The sequence below is a fragment of the Sprattus sprattus genome, assembly GCF_963457725.1.
Source record: "Sprattus sprattus genome assembly, chromosome: 5".
Taxonomy (NCBI): Eukaryota; Metazoa; Chordata; class Actinopteri; order Clupeiformes; family Clupeidae; genus Sprattus; species Sprattus sprattus.
This window is the reverse complement of record NC_137924.1, coordinates 27,967,174-27,988,197: the sequence shown is the minus strand read 5'-3', so window position 1 is coordinate 27,988,197 and position 21,024 is coordinate 27,967,174. Positions and strand designations below refer to the sequence as shown.

At 42.3% G+C, this 21,024-nt stretch overlaps 2 protein-coding genes across 2 annotated transcripts in view; both read left to right on the top strand.

Annotated features, from left to right (window-relative positions):
* Window positions 1-278: 278 nt before the first annotated feature.
* LOC308365510 (uncharacterized protein) lies at window positions 279-4,428 on the top strand (the record flags this gene model as incomplete). The annotated part of the gene is made up of 5 exons (XM_080838976.1): window positions 279-351; window positions 1,726-1,761; window positions 1,838-2,143; window positions 3,781-4,056; window positions 4,322-4,428. The coding sequence occupies 5 exons, from the start codon at window positions 279-281 to the stop codon at window positions 4,426-4,428; spliced, it is 798 nt and encodes a 265-aa protein (XP_080695102.1).
* Window positions 4,429-14,332: 9,904 nt separating this feature from the next.
* Window positions 14,333-21,024, top strand: part of LOC308365276 (OX-2 membrane glycoprotein) — an 18,415-nt gene continuing 11,723 nt past the window's right edge. The window contains exons 1-5 of the mRNA XM_080838651.1: window positions 14,333-14,356; window positions 15,342-15,428; window positions 15,553-15,628; window positions 16,278-16,601; window positions 18,516-18,851. Of these exons, the coding sequence (XP_080694777.1) occupies window positions 15,559-15,628; window positions 16,278-16,601; window positions 18,516-18,851 (730 nt within the window). The 5' untranslated portion in view covers window positions 14,333-14,356; window positions 15,342-15,428; window positions 15,553-15,558. The remainder of the gene's footprint in view (window positions 14,357-15,341; window positions 15,429-15,552; window positions 15,629-16,277; window positions 16,602-18,515; window positions 18,852-21,024) is intronic.

Below are 21,024 nucleotides of genomic sequence, written 5' to 3'. Positions count from 1 at the left end.
TTCCTGTTGTCGGTAGCCTACATTTTCGGTGTAGCCTACACAGATGTTTAGGTGCGAGTGTGAAGTGAGCTAGATTTGTACCCAGGCCCATTCAGATGGTCTATCAACTGATGGATGTTATATATTTTAAAGTGTATTCAAGAGAAGTGGATGGATTAGTTTTGGCCACTTTCAGGTTAGACCATCCATGAGCATGCTACAGTGGGGTGACTGTGTGGCTGTCTGGCTCTAGGCTACCACAAAAGAAGAAACCCCATACAATAAGAGTGCTCTGACACATGGAGATTTGGTGGATTATACGAACCCTACCTTTATTGGCTTTGTTGTCTCCCTCCTCGAGTTTCTCAACAGGTTTGATATTACCTTTCATATCTTTCAGTGTGTTAATTTGGTACTTTGTGGAAATAGATTTATTTTAAATGAGCCTTCCTTGGCAAACTGGGACTTTGTGGAAATAGATTTATTTTACATTAGCCTTCCTTGGTAAACGCAGTGACATTTCAGTGCAGTTCAATTGATTAACCACCTTTTCACTATTTTTGCATGTTGTTTCAGTAATTAACTGCCACTGTTTCATATATCTTGATAGAGTAGGACTGTAGACTTGATGTATGTGGTTGTCTGCAAACTTCATTTACTTTAACAATTTACAAAAATGAAAGGGCTTTGCTTATGTTACTCCTTTCACTGACGCACTGACCACAGACTTTGAATGCTTAAATGAGTGGGCACTGCTGCAAAGCCCTTCTGTGCATTTTTCCTACTTTAAAGACTTTAAAAGTTTTGTAAGATCATCTGAGACATGTGAACAACTAATGCACAGTGGTGTAGTCCAGGGTATACGCAGGTAGGCTATATGGAGTACACCAACTTATTTTTCAGTCAGCATTGAGTATGCCCACTTCTCAAAACAGTGCGTTTATCTTGTGCTGTAGAGGCTGCTTACATTTTTTTAAGAGTATACCCACTTCTCCAAGGACCACTACACCACTGCTGATGCATGTACACGTAAACATCTATGCATATACATCACTGCTACTGATACATGAGTATATGCACTTGTGGCGTGTGGCTTAGTGTTGAGATGGTAATCACGGTTAACCGGACAACCAATAAACCATTTATGGTAAGTGGCTAGCTTACTTGTTTAAGCTGGCTAACTAGCTAAATTAATCAGCATAGCTTATTTTAGTCACTGCTTACTAGAAAATAGTGAGAGAATCTTCATTGGTTGCCAAAAAGTGTCATGCAGCTTTATTACTGTATGAGAACAGTAGGCAGGTGATGTCGACTGGCCTGTAGCTTTTCCGAGACATTGGGAAGGACATGTTAAATCTAATAATGATTTATTAAGGATTTTCTTTTAATGCGGTCATGATATTTCTGCCACTATCTTCAGTGTAACCTTAAAACAAATCACTCAGCTCTAAATAGATTTACCTTCTACTAGTAATGACCTGGTGTAGGTCTAATCTTTCATAAGTTAGATTACATCTAAATAACCATTAACAGATAATGCAATGTGGTGAGAGGTTTGTCTGCAAGATAATAATAGTTAATAAAATAAAATAAACGTTAATAATTCTATAGTTTCGATCTTTAGAAGTACACAAGCAGCTTCAGAAGTCACATTATACCGCCTATGTATTATATTGTCTGTATGTTATGTATAATGTCTGCATGTGAAACTTTCCTCTACCCCTCACTTTCCTCTACCCCCTTTAGAACAGCAAAATGATTCAGAGGTCCCTGAGCTCTTAGGTAAGTCATGTCCTCTTCATTTCCACCCTTAAATTGTGCACAAAACAACAAGACAAAAGAGTTGTTTTTCCCCCAGCCCTACGAATTAAACATTTTGAGGAGGGCGAAGATGCTTACTTAAGGTGCAGCAATAAGACGTGGAATAATACTCTTCATCATATCTGGAAAATAAACAACAATGGAGTCCATTGTCTTATAAGTGAAGCTGCTAAAAATCCCAGGCATAATAACTGCACAGGAGGGAAGACGCTCCGCAACACAACGAAAGGGGAGTTGTACCTGTATATTCCTCACTTCGAAATCAAAGATGAAGGGACATACAAATGTGAAGAGGTTTACAGAGGTGGTGCTGACGTTGCCATCATTACAGTTTTTGCAAGAGGTGAGAAATTAAGCATCTTAAGAAATGGGTTTAGAGAGTGCTGGGTATGCATTAAACAATGACACAAATGACAACAATGACACAAATATATATATATACGGTACTGTGCAAAAGTTTTAGGCAGGTGTGAAAAAATGCTGTAAACTAAGAATGCTTTCAAAAATGGAAGTGTTAACAGTTTATTTTCATCAATTCTTCATAAATTAACAAAATGCAGTGAAGGAACAGAAGACATTTCTAAATGAAATCAATATTGTGACCACCCTTTGCCTTCAAAATAGCATCAATTCTTCCAGATACACTTGCGCACAGTTTTTGAAGGAACTCGTCTGGTAAATTGTTCCAAACATCTTGGAGAACTAACTACAGATCTTCTGTGGATGTAGGCTTCCTAAAATTCTTCTGTCCATTCATGTAAACCCAGACAGACTCGATGACGTAGAGATCAGGGCTCTGTGGGGGTCATACCATCACTTGCAGGACTCTCTGTTCTTCTTTAAGCTGAAGATAGTTGTTAATGACATTGGCTGTATGTTTGGGGTTATGTTCCTGCTGCAGAATACATTTGGTGCCAATCATACGCCTCCCTGATGGTATTGCATGATGGATTAGTATCTGCCTGTATTTCTCAGCATTGAGGACACCATTCATCCTGACCAAATCTCCAACTCCACATGCAGAAATGCAGCCCCAAACTGGAAAGGAACCTCTACCATGCTTCACTGTTGCCTGCAGACTCTCATTATTGTACCTCTCTCCAGCCCTTTGGCGAACAAACTGCCTTCTTCTACAGCCAAATATTTCTAATTTTGACTCATCAGTCCAGAGCACCTTCTGCCATGTTTCTGCACCCCAGTTTCTATGTTTTCGTGCTTAGTTCAGTCACTTGGCCTTGTTTCCTTGTCGGGGTAGAGCTTTTTGGCTGCAACTTTTCCATGAAGACCACTTCTGGCCAGACTTCCCCTGACAGTAAATGTCTGAACCTGGGTACCACTGGTTTCTGCCAGTTCTGACCTGATGCCACTGCTTGAAATCTTCCGATTTCGAAGGTAAATAAGCTTGATGTGTTTTTCATCAGCTGCATTAAGTTTCCTTGGCTGACCACTGTGTCTACGATCCTCAATGTCTTCTTCAAAAGAGCTTGAACTGCACATTTTGAAACCCCTGTCTGCTTTGAAATCTTTGTCTGGGAGAGACCCTGCTGATGCAGTATAACTACGTTGTGTCTTGTTGCTTTGCTCAGTCTTACCATGTAAATGGATACAAAATTAACATTTATTGTTTACATTTTTCAAAGCATTCTTAATTCATAGCATTTTTTCACACCTGCCTAAAACTTTTGCACAGTACTGTATATATATATATATATATTATAATGTTTTAAATGTTCAGTAGCAGACATACAGGGTGTGAATAAGCAAACAGGAATCCGATGGTACCTGATTCAAGACTAGCTTCTTTTGGTTATATGTGAGAGTGTTCTTGCAAGATCTAATGTCTCCTAAAAACCGATGAATGGGCCTTGCATGGATAGTTATAGCACGTTACACTCTCAGAATAGGGAAGTGATTAATGAAGTCCATTTGCCATCTGTAATTAGTAATTTATCACGCTTCCTTCTTCCTGTGTGCCTACAGTCCCCCCTGTCCTCTCCACCAGAATAGAGCATGATGGTGGTCAGCGGTTTGCTGTCTGTTCTGCTGCCCGGGGGAAACCAGAGGCCACAGTGTCCTGGGAGGAGAAGTTGGGGTCCCCTCAGGTCACTGAGAGGTCAACGCCCAACACAGATGGAACCGTCACCGTGGAGAGCTGGCTGCTCCTGCCTGATGACATCACCCGGGGCACCCTGACCTGTGTGGCCAGTCACGCCTCCTGGACCCATAAGCATTCTGTTGTCATGGAGATGACTGATGGTGAGGACTCTTCCAATGATTAGATTGTTTTAAGGAAGCCATCACCTGTGTTTGTGAATAATGATATGATTGATGTTGCAAATAAATATGAAAAATATATGTCAATGAATAATTTAGTGGAAATGGCCGAAGGAAATTATAATTGGTTAATCTCAAAATAATACTAATAAGCTAAAGATTTTGTGATACTACGACAAGAGTTTTTTTTTGTGTGGAATGTAATATGTGGGATTTATGTAGTCTCTGTCTTTTTTTCTTCTGGCAGGTTCATTCACATTATTCATCACTCTGTCATCGATCATTGTACTAAGTGTGGTAATTGTTACTGCTGTCAGCACATACATGTGCCTTAAAATAAACGAAACGCAATGAAACAAATTATACACATATTTGTTCCTGTGATACTCCAGATCTTTACTCTTTCAGTTTCCTCTGCGTACAATTTTGCATTTTCTTAGCAGAGGAAGGTGCAAGATTTGTGTTGAGCAAAATGGAAGCTAAGGACTTTACTGTAGTCAAGAAACAAGACACCCTGTTCAAAGGGCTCCAACAGAAAGAAATCCACACATCCCTCTCAATGACCAATGAGCTTGCAATATAAAGAGAGCTGTTTTACTATCTTTAGAAGTGTGCTTCAAGTGGCAAAAGAGAGCTCAGAGATATATTTGCTGTTTATTGATTCAAAAAACTACATTAAACTCTGTTCACATCAAGTCATTCATTAGATTTTGTGTGAACACACATACTGGTATTATATTTCTGTATCCGAAACAAACAAAACGAACACACATAAACAAACTTCAATATAATGACAAAGACAAAGTGCACATATCAAAACTTCAAAAAGGCGAACATTTGGATGTAAATAAATTAAACAGAAAAAATGCAAAATGTTCATATATACATTTATATCTCAGTTTAAAAATGAAAAAAGGTACGACAAATGCTCTGATGCTTCTTTATATGCAAAAAAGTTGTGCAGTAAATATACACGTGTACAGTAGATGTGTAGATATCTGCATCGCTAAATGTTTGTTTTCTTGTGTATATCCCATAGTCCACATGCATACACCTCTGTAAAGCTCTGTCTGTGTGTGTGTGTTTGTGTGTGTGTGTGTGTGTGCGTGCGTGTGTGTGTTTATGTGTGTGTACGTGTGTGTGTGTGTGTGTGTGTGGTGTGTGTGTGTGTGTGTGTGTTTATGTGTGTGTGTGGGATGGAGAGTGAAAGTACCGACCAAAACCAAACCTTTCCTTATACAATAAGCAATTCTATTGGCCTAATATACCAACATACATTCGCCACACATATCTCGATGTTTGTCAGTAGTGAAGTGTGCAACCTGGTTAAGCCCTTCACCTATGAAGCTTTGTGTCCCTATCGGGCCTCCATAAGCTCAACCCATTAGCACATAGTCATCAGAGCATTCCTCTTTGATTGACAGCTTGTCCTCAGAGGGGATGTTGACGACAGCATAGTCACAGTCATCTCCCTCCACGATCCTCATCACATTCCCTGCTGGCTTGCCGTTGCCATGGTCAATTGTTGCATAGAGGACTTCCTCCTTTGGCACTGCCCCTTGCTGCCGTGAAAAAAACCCAACAACAACCAAATAAACGATGATATGTAAGTTTGTGATACTGAGTGCACTGTAACACTGCAGCTATTTCAGTTTGATAGATATAGTTGATATGGAAATTAAAAATCAGATATCTACAGAAGGTCAAAAGTTCCATGCCGGATCAGTATCAGTATACACCTCTGCAATATTGACATCATGCAAATGTGTTTATTTGTAGTCAAGCAGTTATGAAAATCAGATGAAAATAACCCCTGGTTAACCAGCACAGACAGACACAGGAGCTTTTATGAGTCTCATATTGCAGCGATATGTTTAGTCGACATTGGTGCTTTCAGTAGAGCAGCCTGCAACACTGATTAGAATCGCCTCTTACCACAAGACCAAAACTCTCTCTATCTTTATCTCCCCGTAGCTCTGCACCTGCAACGTTTTTTTCCGACATGTTTTTAGTTTTTTTACATTTTTGACATTTGAGTCATGTCGCTGCATGAGACCTTTGAAAATAATCAAAACAATCTTTCTCAATACATTCAAATATCAGTGTTAGTGAAATCAGTCTCTAATGTGGGTTAAATAATCGGCAAGCAAATGCAGTTTGACCAATGAAGTAGCGGAATGTAATACTGTAATACACGCATTCTATGACGTAGCTAGCAAGTATTGACGACCTATTCGACATTTAACCGACACTAACACCAATTTAACCTCAACTTGTGTAGTAGGTCATGATTATGAGCTCGCCAAGAGGACATTGACTTTGATCACCAGAAACAACTGTACCAATCACTTTGCATTAAGTTTAGTAATGTGTATGAATCTATGAGTTTATGCTACATGTTAAGTTATGCCTTTAAACAGCTTGAACAGAATGGCTGTTGCCTTGGCATCCACCGAACATTGCTATTTGAGAGTCAAAGCAACTGACTTTGTGTGTAGAAAGTTCTTGAGAAATACGCTTCTCTTTGTCTTTTACTGTATATGCCAACATTATCATAAGAGCCTCTACTCTCAAGATACGTCACCAGAGAAATCTGTGGTAGGGCTGATTTAGCATTCATATGCTATCGGTGGCAGCTGGCTGTCTGGCCCAGTCAGATAACGTGAACAGTTGGCTCCTCTTGGATGCCTGTGTCAGCCTCAGCTTCATCAACTACCTCTCAAAAACTGCACTTGTACCTTGTTAATTCTCAGTTGATCAACTGTTATCTAGGACTGGCTTTGATATCAGGATACTTCAACAAAAACAGTTTAATACTGCTGTTCAGCAAAATCCTGCAGAGGCGTTCGAAGAAATGACTAGCACTACAACCATCATACCAATACTGAGCTAAAACAACAACAAAGACACCTTCATGGAAATGTCATTGGGGTTGTGAAGTGGGCACCTTCCTTCGTCAATGTTTTGTTTTTGTTGAATTAGGCTCAAAGCATACAAGATGACCTCGGACATGGGAAACCCACCATGTGGTTATCTCTGCAGACACAGTGGTTTGGCGTCAGAGAACGCTTACTTCAACCTACATAAACCTTGTGTGAAACTTTGCTTCTCTATCGTCGACTACAGTCTGGGAGGGAGACCGGTCTCTCTCACGTCTGATATGCATGATGAGTGAGCCCGATATGCATATTGAATAAAAGATACTTATACAAAACTAGGGAACAGGTACACCTCAAGATACACCTAGAAATGATTCCACATGCATATCTCAGTCTCTGAACAATGCACTGCCTAATGATCAAAACATCAATCGCTTTATACTATGGCATACCACAGGGTAACAGATTGTACTCACCGTGTCCTTGCCTGTGTTGTCTGCATTTGTGGTGCCTAGGGGGTGGAAAGAAAGAAGAAATCTAAGCATGTATGTATGTATGTATGTATGTAAGTAATCAAACATTTTCTATTGAGTATTTCATCACACAGAATCCATCTTGCATTATACACAAACGCCACATAAACCCCTGCACGGTCAAGAAGTGAATTCAATCTTACCAGATTCATTTTTGGCTTCTGATGTCTTTTTTCTTTAAAAGAAAAGAAACAAACAAAGGTCAGATGGCCTCTTTATTTTTGTCGAGGGACAGTCTTGTTGTGTAACTCTGGTTTAATCGGTTTGACTTTTTTTGGTGAGATTACTGGATTATTTTGTGAAGCTTGGCCGGCATGTATATAAAATAGGTCATATTCAACTTAGAAATTAAGAAGATATACTGCTATTCCTTTCGGTCCGCAAACACTTACAGCCAAATAATGGTGCCACACAATTTTGTCTAGGATTTGTCTTGCCATAAGGATAATTAAAATATTGTTATAATTATTATATTGACTGAATTGATGTCACAAGGCACACTTGAAAGTAATGTCATACTATGGCAAGGCATGCATCATCAAGACTGTCGAGACCACACTCCCTGCATCTATACCCTACATCTTATCAGGCCTGCAAACGTTGATGTGGTTAACTAAAGCTACAGTTCACCCCCCAGCAGGATGTGCACTCCTACCATACACCTTACAGAGAGGTTGCATAAATGTAACATTCTTCAAAACACTGTATAATGAACACTGTTCAATATCCTCTCATCCGTAAGAAGTGAGGTGTTTCTTACCGTCCAGCACCACATATGAGGTTGCCCATAATCCCCGTTGTCTAGTGTGCCGTTGCCAAGACTTGAAGTGCATCCACGAGCCAGAGGTCACAGGTCGTGGTCCCGCGGTGACAGCAGGCCCTTAGCAACGGTCCTCGTGAGCGGCGAGAGTGGCAGCTTCCCCTCAGTCTGTGGGTCGATCTCTTCCGAAACTTGCTGATCCAGGGCTGGTCAATAGCCGCATTAGAGGGGAACACAGAGAAGAAGGGAGGGTAGGAGAGAGTAGGGTAGCAGGTCCCAGATGGGAGAGATTTAGAGAGGGAAGAGTCGAGTGGAGTGGGAGTAAGAGAGAGTCACTGGCACATGGCAGGGTAGTGACAGAGAGAGAGAGACAGAAAGAGGCAGGGCAAGAGCAAGTGCACAACAAAGGCAAGCTTGTGCTTTGCACTTATTTCCTGTGTGCGGTCGTTTGCATCAGCGTGCAGAGGCGCACATACACGTTGCTCTCTCTACCTCTCTCTCACTCTCTCTCTTTCTTTCTCTATGTCTCTGTATCTCTCAGATCATCTTTCGGACTCTCTCTCTCTCTCTCTCTCTGTCAGATCATCTCTCACACACACACTCTCTCTGTCTCTTTCACTCCACACTCACACTCACACACACACACACACACACACACACACACACACACACACACACACACACACACACACACAGAAACACACACATTCAGATGCTACTGATACACAAACACACAAACACACACGTATATTTAATACACAATCTAGTGCACATACACATATGCCCATGCACTGGCACGTTAGAGTTGCACACACCCAAACACACAGAATATTGCAATCATATTAATATAATATTGCTGCTGTCTCGTGTCTCATGAGACAGGCTGATGTTTGTAGAGACAGTCATGACAACTCATACTCTTTGCCACAAATCCCCTGTCATCCTTTTCACTGACCTTTCCCTGGGTACCTTTATTATACTGTAATTTGCATAACTGTCCAAACACCACCAACAGAAACCCCGTCCAATCTATACACTCCAGGAAGTATCATAAACACACATCTTCAGGTGGGTAATCGCCCGGGGCAACCAGGGTGGAAAGATCCTATCCAAATTCTCCAAGGAGAAGCACAATGACCTCTGTGTGCTCAGACCAGAGCAGACCCATGCGTGTCATTGATGTCCGGGCATGCCATCACAGGGGCCTATTCTCTAGGAGAGCAATAAACAACTATGCATTGTGCTCCAGGGCATTACAACATAGACGTATGTCACACATGGTCCATGCTGTTGATTTGATCATACAACTTTTGCATTTTACTGTCAATATTTTGTATAAACTTAAGTCAATGCATAGCGATCATGATGAGCCCCATCTGACCCTAACCCTAATAAATGAAGTGACTGATGAAAGTTGTAATCCAAATGCTAGTGCTGTTGATTAAACATGACGTTTAGGTAAAATGGAGATCCGCAGGTGCTGGTGTTAACTATGTGACTATGAGTCAGGCCCTGCGAGAGGAGTGTTATTATTGGTTTTGGTGAGGAAGTGGCTTATCAGACACGTCTTCATGCTGCCCTGCTCCATTTCAATGCACTCTCCAGGAAATCCACAAGTATGCCGGCTACCACTATCTTATCCGAGGAGCATATTTACATAGGCTTAAGAAAAACTGTTACATGCGGTTTAGGAAAGGCCATTCATATAGGAGTTAGAAAGAAAGAGGTTATAAGTCCTTTGCAGTAAGCAATTAAATACTTTCCATTTCATTGCGACACTTCTTTGTTTTTTTGTATGTGAGTTACAGGTCACATGGCTGCTAGATGTTCACTTCAACATGATGACATGATCAAAAGGCCTGGGGCTGAGCTTATCAGTTTACAGAAACACTGAAAATATTTTCAGATATGCAAACACCCCCCCACACGCTCTGTCTCTCTCCCACACAAACACACACACCTCGTTGGCTGTAGATCTTTCTGGCCCTGTTCTGGAATAACCTGTGCTGTGAGAAGCACTGACCCAAACTGGACACCAGAGTGTGTACACCTGCTGCACTGCACTCTCAGAGTGTGTAGGCTACACCTTCTGCACTGCACTCCCAAGGTGTGTACACCTGCTGCACTGCACTCCCAGAGTGTGTACACCTGCTGCACTGCACTCTCAGAGTGTGTACACCTGCATCACTGCACTCCCAGAGTGTGTACACCTGCATCACTGCACTCCCAGAGTGTGTACACCTGCTGCACTGCACTCTCAGGATTGTGTACACCTGCATCACTGCACTCCCAGAGTGTGTACACCTGCTGCACTGCACTCTCAGAGTGTGTACACCTGCATCACTACACTCCCAGAGTGTGTACACCTGCATCACTACACTCCCAGAGTGTGTACACCTGCTGCACTGCACTCTCAGGATTGTGTACACCTGCTGCACTGCACTGCACTCTCAGGGTGTGTTTTCTCCTTTTGAACAAAACTGTCAAAGCTTCTAGGATCGATTATAACCTCAATTCTTATTTTCAGTATAACTGGACCCAACCCCCCAGAATAATATTTGCTAAAGGAACCCATGGCCATTAGCCTTCAGTGTGCTAACTACAAAGACATAAACGAACAGATTGCAACATCTATTGCCATCTTTCATTTATCTTAGTTTGAAGCACACGACATAGAATCTTACAATCTCTCAAGTCTCACTAGTGCTCTTGTCTCTGCCCTCACTGTAGGCTGCAGTTGGTTTAGAATTAACAATCGGATTAGTCTAAGATATTAACATGTAGTTGATATCTTTTGCTGACTGTTTCAATTCCTGATGTGGAAATGGTATTTCACATGTTCTGTGTGATGGCCATTAGTGGTTGATAGCTGCTGCGTCTCAACAGGAAGCAGGGGGGGGGGGGGGGTCTACGGGAAACCACCGCACCGCTTTTGTCTGAAACTGACACCTTTTTTCAATTGCCCTCAGGGATGTGGTATGACCCTCACCATATGCAGTGTACTCTCTATAGCCACTTGGAAGACAACTAGTGCTCTGCATTTACTCTCCACTCACTATACAGGCCTCACACGTTTACACAGCCATTCACATTAAAAAACAGATCAGCAGTGGCTTTTTTCAGAATGCCGTGGTGTCAGGGCCTTCTTCTCCTGGCTCTACCGTTTGTCGGGATCTCAGGTGAGTCTTCAGTCTATTCGATGCTGACTTGCTGATCAATGTCCTGATCAAAAGCTGCGTTAGGAACTTGTGACAGTGGAGTAGCTAACTAACGATTAAGATCTAGCTGTAGCTCCACTCTTAGGGCAGAATGCCATGCAGTGCATGTTAATGGGTTCAATCAGACTGAGTGCACATATATAATCAGTGGTGTAGTGGTCCCTGGAGAAGTGGGTGTACTCTTAACAAACGCCCTGTTTTGAGAAGTGGGTATACGCAATGCTGACTGTAAAATAAGTGGGTGTACTCCTATGTATACTGCGTATACCCTGGACTACATCACTGTATATATGATGAGCATAAATAGATGTATTCCTTACTTGCTCAGTGAGTTCCTTCAGGCAAATAATAATTGAAGTGCAGATAAATAATAATAATCTACTTAAATGATAGATTAACAAAACACAGTATAATGTGGAGTTTGGTCACACTTTGAGACAGTGTAAGTGGGGGGTTTTGCTGACCACATCTCTACAGGAAGTATTTGCAGCAGTATGAATGCGCTGTTCGTATATGTGCTGCATGTAACCGCAAAGGCTGATGCAGATGCAGGTCGTACTGCCATTGTGCTTTTCATTAACCCCTCTTTAACTCCATGTAAAATGTGTTCCTGTAAAGATATGTTTTTCAGCAGTATTTCTAAAATAGAAGGCAAAAGGAAAAAATACCCAATGTTTAATTGAAAAACAATGTGAATGTAGTGTAGCCAATGCAACTCATGCCAAAACAAAAGACAAACATTTATTTTTCAAATGCAAGAATTGCTGGTCATTTGTAAATTCATGTCTTAAATGTGCTGTACATTGCAGAATCATTTTCCTCTTCACTCAAGACCATCGCAGTGTTCGAAGGGACAGACGTTGTAATCCCCCTGAGTGTTACCAGTGACCTGAAATTCACCAAAATTGAGTGGACATTCAATTTGCAGAACAACACCAGGCTGCTGGCTATGTTTAGCACAGGAGACAGTTGGATAGTTCTGACTCCGGATAAAAGATTCAAGTTTACAGAAAACGGGTCCCTGGTGCTTGAAGATGCCCACTTTGAGGATGCTGGGCACTATATGTGTCGCTTTTATTTTTCAGATGGCAGCATTCAGAAACAAACAGTTAACCTTCAAGTTCAGACACACAATATCAGTTGAGTTTCTTTCAACGTTTAATATGATTCTGCATATTCAAGTTTTCTTTGTGTGTATTTGTGTTGGACATTGTATTACAGAAATAGAGAAAGTAATTCTGCATTTTTATTGTTACACAAAGGCATAGAGAAGACGATGGAGATGAACTCTACAGCCAGTAAGACTTCCTTACCTCCTGTTTTAACTACCCTATCCAACACTCACTTCCCATGAAGAAAATATATTTTTTCATGGCACTTTGTCCTCGAAATTTGCTATTTTCATCACTTCTCAACTGCTTTGGACAAAAGTGTCAGTCAAATGACTAAATGCAAAAGGTAAAGTGAAGGGACTAGTAAATCTTTTGGGAAATGACTGCCAATGAGTTCACGTTGTAAAGCTCTGTGTGTGTGTGTGTGTGTGTGTGTGTGTGTGTGTGTGTGTGTGTGTGTGTGTGTGTGTGTGTGTGTGTGTGTGTGTGTGTGTGTGTGTGTGTGTGTGTGTGTGTGTGTGTGTGTGTGTGTGTGTGTGTGTGTGTGAGTGATGGAGAGAGAAAGTACAGACCAAAACCATTGAGTTCACTCTGCACCATCACTTCCTTTAGCTCAGAGTCCAGATGCTGAGGGGCAGTGGACCTCCCTCAAGACAGCTTCCATCGCATGTCCGGTGGCAATAGCAGTGATTCTTGTGGCCATATTACCTCTGGTTATTTACAGATGCAGAAAGGTCAAAGGTCGTGTGTCATGTTCATATTTGTTTCACCAAATGATAATGAATTGCTTTATCTTAGTCAAACTGCAGCTCGATACGTACAAGGATTCTTAAAGCCTTAAACGCAGCTTTTTTTTGTTGTCATTGCAGATGAAGCAATTTATGCTAATGTAATCCCAGGCCAAAAGAGCCGCTCAGGTTCAACACTGAAGATTTGAGAATGGGTCTGCAAGGCCGGGACGACTGATGCTGGATAAGGACTTTTGCATGCAACTTCTGAAACATTGGTGTTGTTATATCTCCAGGACCTCGTTTGAGAGACCTAACTTTTTCTATGAACACCAACAACTGGATGGATAAACAGCAAAGGGAAGGAACTTTTTAGGAAGGAACCTATTTAAAGTGAGTTGCTCCTCACGGTCCTCTCGCTGTCCATTCTGTATGTGCGCTAAAAAACACACTCTGGTGTTATCACACAGTCTGGCTTTGTAAATAGGAAACAAGCACAGTGGTTCGGACTGAGCTTCACTCACTTCCAGCCAATCAACATGTTGCTTCAGGAGCATGGAAGGAAGGAGTGTAATTTGATTCGCCATTGAGCTCAAATGTCAACAACCTTTTGACCAGTATCACGGACAATACCTTTTACTATGAACAATTCTTTAATTGAAAAACCCTACACACTGTTATGTAGTTAACAATTTATTGTTTTCAAGAAACTATTTAAGGTCAAAGTTGCAATGATACAAAAAATAAAAGAAGAACCGTCCTGTTCTGGATCATATCCCTGAAAAAATGTAAGGGCCTAATTCTTGTCACTTTGTTCCTATAGCCATGTTTATGTCTAAGGTCAAGGTTCAAGGAATATGTGCTTGTGTCATCCGTCATTAGACAACTGAAATCGTCATCAACTGCCCACTAGGGTGCGCCATTGCTGTATAATCGTCAGTTGGTCCCTTGACGCTTGATCCATCTGTTTACTGTGGGACAGCCCAAATCACGAACACTTGCTGCCCGCATTCCGCCTCTGCCGTTGGACTGAGTGGGTGCGCAAGCGGGAGGTAAGTCGGCCGGTGTTGGACAATTGTCATAGCGAGAACTTCTGATCTGTTTTTCCAATAGCCTACTTTTTCTTTGTCTCCTCTAAACAAAAGTCGGTTTAATAACTAAAGGAAAAGTGAAGTTCCATCTACTAGCAGGATAGTAGAATAAGACTAATGTAATCACTGATTTCAAATGCAAAATCATTGCTGTCAATCGTCTGTGAGTATGTAGGTTTTTCTGGTCTGTGCTATCCTGCCGCTAGACGTTTATCGTTTTATACTTGACATAGCAGTTTGTGGAAGAAATATTTTATTTGCAATCCTTCTGGAAACATACAGTATGCTATGAATATCCGATAATCCTAGAAAGTTTATTAACAGATGTGTCACCGAACCCCTCAGGCACATTCTCTTAAGTGTATTAGTGTGAACATTGATTTCCTCTTGCTTATCTTTCCATTCGCTACTCTAAAACTATCTGACCAAACTCGAGTAAAAGAGCCTTTGTTGATATCATCTTTCTATTTGGAAATAATATAGTACTTTGTGTTTGAAAAGTGGGGGTTAAAAACCGAAAATGACAAAAAAAAAACAGGTTTCTCTTCAACGCTAAATTGTATTATTATAATTGTTTTGCTGGGTGGGAACCCACTTTTGCGACATTTTGCGTCAGGGGCTTTGCAGTGTGTATCCCAGCTGTAAAGACTCTGTCGTCTTAGGAACCATGTCAGGATAAATATAAAACAGCCAGATAGCCTCTGTCTCAGTGAGGCATATCTCTCTGATGTATCTGCAACGTTATCAATATAGTCTTAACTACAGTAGTCAAAGCCTAAACAATAAGTTTAATAATATTAACTTGACTGGTTTATATCACCTTATCAGTTATAGAGATGTGTGTCACTCACATGATTTGAATGTTGACACTTCTCTGTGTAGCCACCTGGATCACCTCTGTTTCCAACATACAGACTTTTAAAGACTCTTTCCTGCTCTTTCACAGGAAAGAGTGGAACTGTACGATGAAGCAGGTCTGAAATTGATCAGGGGGGGTACCGCTACCTTTGCTACAGAAGAGTCGTACTGGATTGTGAGTTGATAATCTCACCTTGTTATATACCATAGGAAGTCGATGATGACCAATAGCATACAGCCATAGATGTATTGTATTGATGTCCCGTTTAAGAGCAATGCAATGGTTTGTGTGTCTGCAGGTAAAGATGCTGGACGTGACACTAGTGAGATGCTTACAGCTGTGTGTCTCTGTGACACTGGTGTCCAGACTTGAAGGTGCGCTGATAAACTACCTGTGAAATGTGAAATGAAACCAATGATTTCAATTCAAATATGTAATTTTTACTATGTAACTTTGTGCATCGCACTGGAATTGTGATGGCTGATCGGGAGTTGCCTGTGTAGGTGGGGAGGAGCAATTCATCTGTCGACAGCTCTGTGATGAGAGATTTTCTGTCATTTCACACCTTTCCCAACCACTTTCATGGACATATTCAATGGATATTGAGCATCAAGTTGTGGATTCGCCAAACTGATAGATTAATATTTCACTTGCAGAGGGCAAATTGAAGCACTTTGATGATTGTGTGATGTTTGTCTGTGACGTTTTTTGGAAATTTAAGTAACTTTGTTGGCTGTTGTAGAGACCCACTGCTCAAATGTTTCTGCTACCATGTTATCAGTGAGCTCTGATTGACTGAGCTGTGTTGCTGTGCCTGTTGTGTTGCTATGGTGAACTGTGATTGACTGAGCTGCCTTGCTGTGCGCGTGTTGTGTTGCTATTGTGAGCTGTGATTGACTGAGCTGCCTTGCTGTGCGCGTGTTGTGTTGCTATGGTGAGCTGTGATTGACTGAGCTGCCATGCTGTGTGCGTGTTGTGTTGCTGTGGTAAACTGTGTTATTCAGTTATGTTATTATCAATCAGGCAGGGTTTCAGCGACAGCGCGGGTGGAGGCGGTGGTGGGCAAGCCCTTCACGCTGAGCTGCACGCTGGTGAAGAAGGGCGCGGGCGACTCTGTGACACAGGTGCGCTGGTTGGATTCCAAGAACCAGACGTTGATCGCCTACCAGCCCGGCCGCAAGGACACTGTGAGCGGGCAGCAGCACGTGGAGCTGGTCTCCTCCCCAGGGGACTCCAGCCAAATCAGCATCAAGCGCGTCAGTTACCGTGACGAGGGGTGCTACACCTGCACCTTTGACGTCTACCCCTCCGGCGCCAAAGAGGGGACCACTTGCCTCACGGTCACAGGTGAGCTGGCTGCTGATGGAAACTGGCAGAGGAAAGTACATGCATGAGGATTTGTAGGTGTTACCTAGTGGGGCCTTTGTGAAGAACTGATTTGTATCAAGACATTGTTGACAAAACTATAAAGATATTTCCAAATTAATGCTAAATTTGACCTTTTATTGAGTTAGGTTTACATTTATTACATATATTTTTTTTTTTAAAGGCGCATGCTGTCCCGGATAGCTTAAAAACCTTTACATGACCTTTATATTATCTGGTATTCTAGACAGAGAGTGTGTCAGGCAGAGGCGTGGCTGTTTTGGCTGAGAGAAACATGTCTGAAGACATATTGTACAATTCCAAATGTGGAACAAAGGCTGTGCTTTGCTCTTGATCTATGTGCTGAAAGACACTCAGCTGCACAGTAAGTGCCTAGCTCCCTGATTTAATCAGCACCAGTTTAAGTATAGGCGGGTATGTCTTACCCTACTGATGATTTATTGTTCCCATGGTAATCCTGATCATTACGAGAAGAACCACAGGTTCACACAGTGATTTGGTGTCCCCAGTCACATTCACAGAGAGCGTGTGGGAGGAACTTAAATGCTTAACCCGGCCATCATAATGGATGTTTCCTTAGTGATATAGACCTCGGTCAGGAACCGTTGTCTGTGAAACGGGAACCATCTGGAACCACAGGCAACAGGCCAGAATCACTCAGTAGCTCATAAAACCTCTCCATTTTTCATATCTTTGGGCCCTAATTTAATTGACGGGCAGCAAGTATAGTCCTGGGTGGGTGGGTCAATACTCCCACATGCCACATGAGCTTTAGTTTATGTGCGACAGACTTTGTTCATTGCCCACAATGAAAGTAGAGCCCTCCATCTCTTGTTCTCTCAGTTTCACTTGCCGTAAATCAACTTTTTAGTTTGACTTGCTGTAGCCCAGATGGTTGTGAGCTTCGTCAGTCATCAAGTCACGGGTTCGATTCTCAGGCAGCAAGTTTACTTATCGTCTTCTCTCTATCCCTCTGTCTCTTTCTCTCTCCATCTCTCACTGTTTATGCATTCCCTCCCTCTATTGTGTCTGGCCATCCCCGTGGCTTTTTGCAAAAATATCTCCGTCAGGAGGGCTCCCTTAGTGTATTTCTGTCTTGTTTGTCTTTGGCGCAGCTGCTCTCAATTTAACCATTTTCCTGCAATCTAATATATCTCATGTCACATTCTGCATATCTGTCACTTCTCCCACTTAATTTTTTTCATCAAGATGTTTTTTTTTCTGGATACAGCACTAATTTTACACATATTGCAGGGCCTCTGGCATGTTCCCACCTAGTATTAGATCAGGTGTAGAAAGTCATGAGTACTTAAAGCAGCACAACGGATCAATAGCTATTCGCTAACGGTATGCTAGCAGCTAAAACTAACGAAATCTCTTGAAATGTGCTGACTTCGACATTACGACAAACTAGTTACTCAACGACTGTCCTAACACAGTCAAACATCAAGCAAGTGCAACACAAGACAAAGCAAGACGGCAAATAAGCTACTTACTAGTTCGGCAGAACGTAAACAAGTCAGGCTGCCACAGGCAAAACTACAGAACGAAGTTATATGCCTATGGACCCTGGTATGGCAATGGCATGGAGGTGATTCTCCATATTAAAAGACATTGTAGCGCCCCAATTTTTTTCAAGCTGTTTTTTTTAAGGTAAAAATGCGTATCCTAACCCTAATCCTGAGGTATAATTGTTGCATAGTGTTTCTTTAAAGCGTCTTCCCTTTTATCCCTTTATCCTGTTTTTTTATTTCTTGCCATGGTTCCTCCATCGTTCATTTTTCACACCTCTTCCTAGTTCTCTCTTCTCTCAGTCATCCACTCTCTGTCTACAGATACTCCTTCTCTGTTGACCTGTTTTCTTTCTCGCCTCAGGGGTCGTGACCCACGGTGGCAACAAGACGGCGGTGAGTGGTAAGATGGCGACCCTCAACTGCCACTTCGGCCTGCCGGAGAAGGTGCAGCAGGTGCTGTGGAGGAGGAGGTTGGCAGGGCCGCCGGTGGAGTGGCAAGACGTGGTGTCCTTCGTCCCGGAGGGAGAGCCCGAGACCAAGGAGGAGTACCAGGACAGGGCGACGGTCTCGTCCTCCCTGGCAGACTCTGAGCTGTCTCTGAGGCCTGTGCACGTGGAGGACGAGGGGTGCTACTCCTGTGAGTTCCACACGTACCCAGACGGAACCAAGAGCAGCACGGTCTGCCTGACCATTTACGGTATGTATCCCACTCACTCACACATCGAAACACACACAGACATACACATGCATCAATTTCAACACAAACATAATTGCATGTACATGACCAATGTAATCAAAAGCACATTAACAATACAGATATTATTGTACGTAAACGAAACGGCGTACACTTTTTCAATCATGATTTACACAGTGGCTTGGATGGCCGATATTTTTCCCAGGCCTCTCTCCATGTCAGGGGCAGATGTACTAACATGTTACATGTTAGCGCCATTAATATTTCACCACAACCGTGGCGTGGTATGTACAACCTGACTGCACATTCCAAAACAGGAAGCAGGAGCACACAATGAGTAGTTGCGTTTTTCCTACTTATGCATATGTATTCTTGAGAGGCTCATTGGAAAAGTGGGAGTTTCTGGAAAACCCATGGGATGTGCACAGATCGGCTGACTAGGTATTCCGTTTTATGGATGAGACCTGCGAGGAAGAGTGCACATCTGCTAAGAGCAAGTTTAATCCAGATTGCTCGTTTGATGCATGTATGGGGAAACTTCAAGGAAGAAGGGAAGTGATATTTTTCAAAATTTTTTGCCATCTTAAATGCCTTGTCGAGCTGCTACATTATTGATTGTGTTTGTTACACCACCAAAATAGTTCTAATATTTTTCATTGTTTTATTGTTGTTATATTTTTAAAGCATTCTATAGTTTTGAGTGGGTGTAGAATCACTATCTGATCTGACACCCCGTTAGCATGTATATCTATTTTGTAAACTTTTATTGCTTAGCTTTTCTGTCAGTTCTGTGACTCCAGTCAATTGCGCTTTCATTTGTGATTCCTTTAAGTTGCGATTGCCGCAAGTTGCGGTTCGAGGGCGGTCAAAGGCAACACTGTCCTCATTCACACAGATTCATTGAATACCCATATGAATCACATTTACAAGATCAACTCAACTCTAAATGCCCTCTTTTCTCTGCACACTGTGGTTTATTAATCTCGCACTGTGATAATATACAGTTGAATGGGCAATGCCACTCAAAACAATAGCTAAAGTGTGTTTTAAAATCAGAGCAGTTATTTATGAAATATCAAGTTCATGAATGAGTTTATTGTCGTGAAAACAATCATGTTTGGTTTATGTGTGGCATTTGGATGAATGTGATGTACTTGAGAATCATTGGATTCTGGGTGATCTGAGTGCGAGTGTGAGTGTGTGTGTGTGTGAGAGAGAGAGCGAAAGAGAGGTAGCATTGCTCTGGCGGTCTTAGGGCAAGGCTTGCCCTGTGACCCGTGGGGCGGCTGTTGCATGGGGGATTGTTTTCTTTCACAATAGCGGGTCTTCAGTGGGGGAGGGAGCGACGCACGTTAGCAGAAAGTCGCTGGCCAGGCAGAGGACTGCTTACGCCATCCAGTCGCTACTCGAGAGGAATTTATCTGGGCCTTCGCGGAAGTGTGCTCACTTCTCACAGATTCATGTATGAGGATATGATGGCAAAGGAAGCTAATGGTGCTCATACACTGGCAAGATCAGTGTTAGCTCATGGTGCTCATACACTGGCAAGATCAGTGTTAGCTCATGGTGCTCATACACTGGCAAGATCAGTGTCTATCTTGCATACTGTCTATCTCACTCGCTCTGTTTCTCTCCTTCCAGTTTCCACATGCTTTTATTCACACACAGACACAAATGGAGGGAGAAAGAGAGACCTAAGGACAGACAGAGAGAGACAGATAGAGAGAGAGATAGAGAGAGAGAGAGATAGAATAGATAGAGGCCTAAGGAAAGGCAGAGAGAGAGAAAGAGAGAGAGGCCTAAGGAAAGACAGAGGCCTAAGAAAAGAAAGAAAGAGAGAGTGATGGAGAGAGAGAGCGATAGAGAGAGAGAGAGAGAGATGTATACACACAAGCACAGGCCCAAGTGATATTTCAATCAGTGCAGTTATCACTGAGATGTACTACTGCATACCAGGCCACATCTGGTTAAAGGTCCCCTTTGTTTGTGTTAGAAATGTGATCACAAATCTGCCTAAGGAAACAGGAGAGGTAAAGTGACACAGACAGAAAGAGAAAAGGGGGAGCGGGAGCGAAAAGGAGAATGAGGGAGAGAGAGAGAGAGAGAAAGCAGGAAAGGGTTAGAGAGCCAGGGGAGAGAGAGAGGGAGAGAAAGAGAGAGAGAGAGAGAGAGTGAG